Below are 8201 nucleotides of genomic sequence, written 5' to 3'. Positions count from 1 at the left end.
AACCCGGACATCAGCACCAGACTAGCTCTACATCACCACCAGTGTGATACTGCTCTACATCACCACCAGTGTGACAACTACTAGTTAGTAACTAGTATATACCAACTACTAGTTACTAACTAGTAGTTGGTCATCAACTACTAGTTACTAGCAGTAACTAGTAGTTGGTCATTACTAGTTACTAACTAGTAGTTAGTAACTAGTAGTTGTAACTATTAGTTACTAGCAGTAACTAGTAGTTGGTAATTACTAGTTACTAACTAATAGTTGGTAACTACTACTTACTAGCAGTAACTAGTAGTTGGTCATTACTAGTTACTAACTAGTAGTTAGTAACTACTAACTAGTAGTTAGTAACTAGTAGTTGTAACTATTAGTTACTAGCAGTAACTAGTAGTTGGTAATTACTAGTTACTAACTAATAGTTGGTAACTACTACTTACTAGCAGTAACTAGTAGTTGGTATATACTAGTTACTAACTAGTAGTTGGTAACTAGTTGGTAATCAGAGAAGCTCTTTTCAGAGAACAATGCGATGAGAGACTCCTTGTGGTTTAAGATCACTGGGATAAAGACTCCTGATTGTTATGTTCTGATGAATATGAATATGTGGGACCTTTGTGGAGAACAGAAGGGGGGAACCGTCCAGTGGCCAAAACCTCCCAGAGCAGAAGAGAGAGAGAGTGTCCTCAGACAGAGCGCCAGTGTTCTGGCTCGGGACGCCCCACATGTGGACATAGAGTGTCTCTTTATTCACCGTGGGAACGGCTCTGCTCCGCAGAGCGGCGGGCAGCGGGACACCAGCGGCTCTCTAGGGAACCGCAGGGGGGCGTGTCTTCGAAAGGGGCGTGTCTTCTGAAGGGCGTGTCTTCTGTCAAACATTCCTCTGTATATTAGGACCAATGTTTGCAATCAATTAGGGATTAATTATGCTGATTACTCAACTAATGAGAAAGCAACTCAGTTAGACTTCTGGGCCACTTTTGGTGTTATGATTTAATTAAAAGAGTTTAATTTAATTATGACTTTATTATCCCCAAAAATAACCAACTAAATAATAAACTAAAAAATAAACTGACACTGAGGAGGCCATCAAATGGTTTTATTCTTACATTCACTGAGCATGTATATTTATTCATATTAATGACATTGATCTAGTGTATTCAGGCTTATAAATGAGCATATATATATATATATATATATATATATATATATATATATATATATATTTATTTATTTATTTATTTATACACACATATATATATATATATATATATATATATATATATATATATATATATATATTTATGTATAGATATATGTATAGATATATCTATCTTTCTATATCTATATGTAGCTGCTTGTTCTCCAGGCCCTGCCTCTCTGCAGACCAGCTCCATCTGATTGAACTACAGGTGAGTCCAGACTGATGAACCACAGGTGAGTCTACAGGTGAGTCCAGACTGATGAACCACAGGTGAGTCTACAGGTGAGTCCAGACTGATGAACTACAGGTGAGTCCAGACTGATGAACTACAGGTGAGTCTACAGGTGAGTCCAGACTGATGAACTAAAGGTGAGTCCGTACAGATTCCTCATGCTGGCGGCTGAAGGGGTGGGGGCCGAGGGGCTGACCTCTGACCCCTGAGGCCGAGCACCCCCTCCCCATGCCAGATGGAGGAAGGGGGGGGCGGTGTCTCTGTGCTGATTGGCCGCGGCCTCTGATTCCCCTTTAGTGTGGAGTTCTCAGCAGGTCGTCCGTGGGCTGGACGGTGAACACTGGGACTACATTAAGTGCACAAACGAGTTTGGACCTGGAAATACCTTCAGGAAAACTGTAGCTGTTCATGTGGTGACGATATCCAAACGGTCTTCTCTGAGGACAGAAGGAGTTCACGAGGGGGAGTTCCTCAGGTGAATAAGGAGAGCGTCCGGTTCATCATGTGGTCATGGTGTTTCCAGAGCAGCTCTGTTGGGTTTTACAACCTCGTCTCACAGAGCGTATTTAATAGCTTCTAAAGCAAACTGTTAAACGAGTGGGAGCTGATTCTAATGAACAGAGTCTCTGGTAGAGTTGGACCACAGTGTTAGTGATGCTAATGCATTATACCACCTTTCAATTAATAAAAACATTATTTCCTTCCATGCCCCATAAGATGGAGATTAAAATGACTTCAGGGCCGAACTACTTACAGTTCTTCATGTGGACAAGTCCCCTCCCTCTCTCTCTCTCTCTCTCTCTCTCTCTTACTTTGCTTCTCTCTGGTTCTGTTCTCGCTCGCTCTCAACCATGTAATATGCTTCAACATACAGCTCTACTGAACACACACACACACACACACACACACACACACACACACACACACACACAGTAAGGGGCAGAGGGGGGGTTGGTGGGCACTCAGGAGATAAAACTTTACATGTTGCTCCCAATTAGTCCAGCAGTGACCAAGCTCAGCAGAGAGGGAGGGAGGGGGGTGAGAGGGAGGGAGGGGGAGACAGAGACAGGGAGGGGGGAGGACAGAGACAGGGAGGGGGGGAGGGGGGGGGGTGAGGCCAGAGAGGGGGAGGAAGGGGGGAGGACAGAGAGAGGGAGGGGGGGAGACAGAGAGAGGGAGGGAGGGGGGGAGACAGAGAGAGGGAGGGAGGGGTGAGGCCAGAGAGGGAGAGGACAGAGGGAGGGAGAGGGAGACGGAGGGAGAAGGAGGAGTGGGGGAGAATCAAGCTTACAGGGAAATACTTTTATGTGTAAGAAAATGAAAGCAGAGCCCCACAGAAGGAGCAGAGAGGAGCGCTGGTGGACGGCCGTCAGGGAGAGCCCGGGTGGGGCTGCGGGTGAGGAGAGGGTCCGCAGCTCTGGCATTGATGGATTGCATTCTGGAAGTGCTCGGCGTCCGGTGTCCGTCAGCAGCGGTTACTGTGTAATTAAACCTTATTTCTGGACTCTCCCATGCATAATTACTGCGTGAATGTAACCATCATCTAAAAGCTATACACCAAACAGCGTCGAGTTCAGCGGGCGGCGGCGCGGCCGCTGTCAGATACAGCCGTCACAAGGCGAGGAGAGAACTGTCACTTTTAATAAGGGACGGAAATTAAACCAAACACTACGCTTATTACGGAAAAATTAGTCTTTCAAGAGTGTGGTATTTGCATAATGTATCCCCCGCGCTGCCGGACCACCACACCGCGCCTTTCCTCACATTTAAATAGATTGCACATTTAAGGCTACTTAAGGAAAATTATCACTTTGCATATTTTAATTGTTACGGAGGAAGTGATTTGAGAGAGGTCCGCGGCTCATCCTCTTGAGCCACGCCGGGCGCTGCCGTCTGATTGGCCGGCCGGCGCTGCGGCGCCGCAGATAACCCGAGGTCGACCACTCCGCTCGTCAGAATGCAAATGAGCGCGAGAGCGGACGAGTGCAGCTCTGATATTTACAAAAGACGCGCTAATAACCAGAGTGTAATTTGTTTGACTCAAGTCGTTACATTTCTCTGCTTATCAGCGCCTGGTAATTATTGGAGGATTTTTGGCACCGATTTTTCTGGTCAAATTAACAAAATAAGCAAATATTGAAGAACCAAAAAAGGTTTGGAGGAGCAGTGAATATACAGCTTATTGAATAACCTGAAGGTAGACTTTAGTTAGTGTGAATAATATTCACATCAGGCTTTTTATTCTTACTAAAGTTATCAGAGTTTGACAGGGGAAAATCTATCCTTGTTTCAATCTATATGTACTGTATATATATATACTGTGCATATATGGAATATGGGAATAAATATAAACACTATATTAACGTGGAAAATTGTATATGAAGGGCCTGCTCTTATATCACAGCTGATCTGCTGGACACGTTCTAATCCGCCTGCTGCCGATGTGGATCACAATGGAGGAAAAAGGAAAACGCTCTGTGACTTTAGCCTTTTATGCTAATAGTGCAGCTTCCCACACACACACACACACACACACACACACACACACTGGACCACCAGCGTCGACTTAATAGCCCCGTAAAACGGAATGGTTTGCATAACCGCTTCACATTAAACATGGATTGGTGAAAAGATGAACCCATGTGATTATCTCAGGATTGGCTAAATTATCATAGCATTAAAAAGGCAGATATCACAGCCATATCTCGTGGGTCGTTCCTTCACATTAATAAGTATGAAGCTGTGCTGCCTTGCCCATGGGTTCATAAGACCTCAACGTACAACTGAAACAAAGAATAGGCCTACACGCTTCACTGTTTGAAAGAAAAACATCTTTATTCCGAATGTCAATGATCTGCTTATGGAGCTTTGAATAGATGAAAATACATCAACGTTGTAAGTATGGTTTTTAATACACACATATGAACATGGATGTGGTGCCATTTTGTATGTATACTGTATATCATTAGCAAATGCACATTAAGAACAGATATGTGCAAGTGTATTCTCTGTACATGTGTATGAACAGGAACAATTTCAAAAGTCTTATACAGGAAACAAAATATGTTTAGTGGACACACATTCACGTTAACATGCGCACCACGGCCATTTACAGGATTTCAACCAATTTGTTACAGACTCAAGAGATGGACTGCATGACGCCTTGCAGACACACTCAACACTGTGTTGTTCATAAACTCATCTCAGGGTGATCTTTATTCCAGTACCTCTCCTTCAGTGTCAAGACTCCAACTCAAGCTTTTTTTTATGTTTATCCTTTTTTTCAGCAAATACTACATGTCGGTTATGTAGCAATGAGGTAGAAATGGTTGTAAAGAATTTTAATTAATACAAAGCCAATACAGTTAAATCAAACGCAAACCCAAAGTTGTTTCTGTACAAAAATGTACAAACTGAGACCCCGGCAGATTTTGAAAAGCAATTCTAGTGTCAATCTTCCATTGTATGCCCATCACAATCTGCCTTTTATATCGAGTATCAGGAATTACTTGACCAGGCATATCGCCAGTATATCATGTATATACACTGCATTAGAATTTGCACATTTTACCACAAATACTGGTTTGGCCACTCCTGCACCTTTTTTCACTGTTATTGACAATGATTACTAAAATAACCAAATGTTTAACCAAAAAAGATCCTTTACCTCAGACCATGGGGAGCTACTACTACTCATAATAAAATAATACCACCAATAAAACTGAGTCACCTGGCTCACGGCCTTTAAAGCATATGTGTTTGGACGAGCCCATGAGGCCACATGAGCTCCTATTCCACTTGAAGTCCCACTTCTAGTGGAATAAATATATCAAATACAATATCACTGTATTCTTACATTGTTCCTGTTTGTGTGCAGATGTTCACAATCTTAGCAGATTTAAAACAAGCAACTGAGACATGCCAGCACATTTATGTACCACAGACCAGGAATAGTAATAGTTGACTGTACCTTCAGATCACAAGTGAAATGAAAGACAAGCTCTGACCAGTTTTAAGACCAGTTTGAGAGTGTTGGCACACTTGTGATGCAGAAGGAAATAAGTGTTAACCTCATAAATCATATCTCCATTTCATCAAAGCTGCCTTTCAACTTTGGTTTCAAGAGACACCTTCAAACACATGATAAAAGATACACAACTTCCCTGCGCAAACATGAATCACATTTACAAAGAGACAGCAATGGTCTTAACAGGAGAATCCCGAGGGTTAAAGTTGTGGGTTCTGCTCATATAAAGGTGAAATTCATGAGCTGAATGCGTCTCGGTTTCATTTCACACGCAATAAGTTCAGGGCTGCCAACTTTTGGGTTTTCGCTGGCGTGAGATTCTGTAGAATCTTGTAATGCATAACTTATAGCAGGGTCCGCGGGTGTAAATGTTGACTGTGGGGGGGCGGGCGATCGGGATTGTTGGGGGGGAGGGGGGGGGGTTGGGCGGGTGGACGGACGCGTGTTTTTTTTTTTTGCGCGTGTGTAAGTAGGCAAAAGCGTGTGTCAACAAAGCTAGCATGTGAGCTGTGTCAATAGTTCCACTGTTAGCCTGGGCTGTTTGACTAGCTAGCATGTGATCTGTATTATTAGTTCTGTGTTAAGCTATATTTCAGGGCTTCACTTTTACATTTTAAATTGACATAAATAAATTAAAATGGAATGTAAATTACTACTGATAGGTGGTTTGCAACAAATTCACTTTCTGTTATTCAATGATTCCTCATCTTCAAACGTATTATTTAGTTATTGTTATTCAATGATGTGTTAGCATTACTACTTTTGTCTGAAAGCCTTTTTTGTAGGACATCAGAAGGCCCAACCTTGTGAGGTGATGTCATTCGTTGAATTTAAAACTCATGCATGTTTACATTAAGCAGAAAAATACAGAAACAACCTTCACCTTCAACATGTTATTAACAGGTGTTACAGCGAGCCTGCAGTACATACCACTGTGGTGGTTTTAATAACATTGGCAGTGGTTAGTGGGCACAAACACAATGGAGTCAACATTGCAGTACTGCTATCCATTTCAAAAGCCTTTCTTCAGTAAGTCACTCCAGGTATTAACACATCCTTTGCTCAATCTATCTCAACTGCATATCTATGAGACATAACAGATTGAGATCTGTTTGTTCCCCTTGGGCTATGGCAATGGGATTAAGAACTGCGTCGTAATCCATAGAAAGAAAGGGTGGACTGCACATTGTATGTTTAGTGGCATTGGCCCTTTAAGGGCCATGCGTGGAGTACAGAGGGATGGTGGCGCTTATCCAGAACATTAAAGCTACAAATCAGATGTACGCAAAAAAGATTGGATTTTGGTTGTGTTCTTTGATCACATTTTTTTCCTGCGTTCACAAATGTTCTTTTCAGAGACAAAGTACAAAGTGAGGTAGAAAGGAGCCAGGCGAAGCGTAATGCAGAGGTTTCATTAGCGGTAAAACAGCAGCAGGGAGGTTGCTTGGTATAGCTTGGGGGTGCGGCCTCTCGTCTGTACCCCTCAGTAACCCGCTTCTCTCTCGGCCAATGGGAGAACCCAACAGAGTGGGTTTGGATTTCAAAATAAAGGTTTTCCCAGACGACCGCCAATGGCAACCAAACTTGTTCCTTTGAGAGTTGGTCTCAAGGCTTGTATTCAGTCTATTTTATGGCTCCATTCTTGTAATTAAAAGTAAACTATTGTATAGGGTGAGTATATATACATTGGGTTAATACATAGATTCTTAAAATTAATAGAAGCAAAACACAGATTTTGCCATTGAAATACACTTAAGATTTAAACTCATACATTCATTGTCATGCCGTCACACTGGTTCATGGTGAGCGTTGGGAGGTACGGCCTTCAGCCACGTAGAAGCGGTTCAACAGCAACCAGAAGTGTAGTGTTGAGGTCCTATCACAGTCACCTTCCTGAGTTGTTGTTTTCTACCAGAACATCACATCATCTGAAAGAACTTCACTTTTTAACATTATGTCAAACAATTCAAATAGATATTGATAGCAAAAACAGTAAACATGTTTTTTTTATTCGAAGGTGTGTTGTAAAATTGATTGTTTTTCACTGCCAGTGGAGGGTCTGGGTAGGTAAAAAAAAAAGGTGTGTTGATGATGATGTTAATGGTACTGCAATACTCAGACATATCCAAAACTGTGTATACCGACTAAAATAATATGCTAGAATTCAGTTTAGATTAACAACGCCACATTAGTTTCACAGAGACCACAAAACAGACAACACTGCAGAATTCTGTTCTCATGTTGAAAGGAAAAGAAAACAAAGTACATTTTGTTTCATTTTAAAGCTTTTTCATATTCGCACATCACCAAGAAAGATTGTGATGCAAAAGAAAGTTGAAAAATAGGAGCAGCACCTCAGGCACTTGATACAAAATGGACGACACCAGAACAATATAGACTGTATATACTTATACACATATATATTCACATATATATATATATATATATATACACACACACACACACATATATATATATATATATATATATATATATGTATATATATATATATAAATATAATTGAAAGAAAACAAAAACATGACCTCAATAGAATCTAATCTGACATGCTGAGAGCCAGCATGCGCGGCCCTCTCCATGACTTTTGAGAGAAGGTTCTGTCAGAGGCATCAATTCATCATTTTCTAATCCCCGTGACAATCCACTAGCAAAAAAAAACACTGTCATTTTTGTGCGCGATTGACACAAATTGTGCGACTTGTCCGTCTCGTCGTGTT

General features: G+C 41.6%; 1 protein-coding gene across 1 annotated transcript in view; it reads right to left on the bottom strand.

Moving 5' to 3' along the window:
• Window positions 1–1669, bottom strand: part of kcnh7b (potassium channel, voltage gated eag related subfamily H, member 7b) — a gene marked incomplete at both ends in the record, with an annotated part of 25386 nt that extends 23717 nt beyond the window's left edge. The window contains 1 exon segment of the mRNA XM_084478242.1: window positions 1636–1669. Coding sequence (XP_084334368.1) covers window positions 1636–1669 — 34 coding nt within the window.
• Between the last annotated feature and the right edge of the window lie 6532 nt (window positions 1670–8201).

The sequence above is a fragment of the Micromesistius poutassou genome, assembly GCF_964030765.1.
Source record: "Micromesistius poutassou genome assembly, chromosome: 14".
Taxonomy (NCBI): domain Eukaryota; kingdom Metazoa; phylum Chordata; class Actinopteri; order Gadiformes; family Gadidae; genus Micromesistius; species Micromesistius poutassou.
Note: the sequence above shows the minus strand (reverse complement) of the source record. Positions and strands in the feature narration are given on the sequence as shown.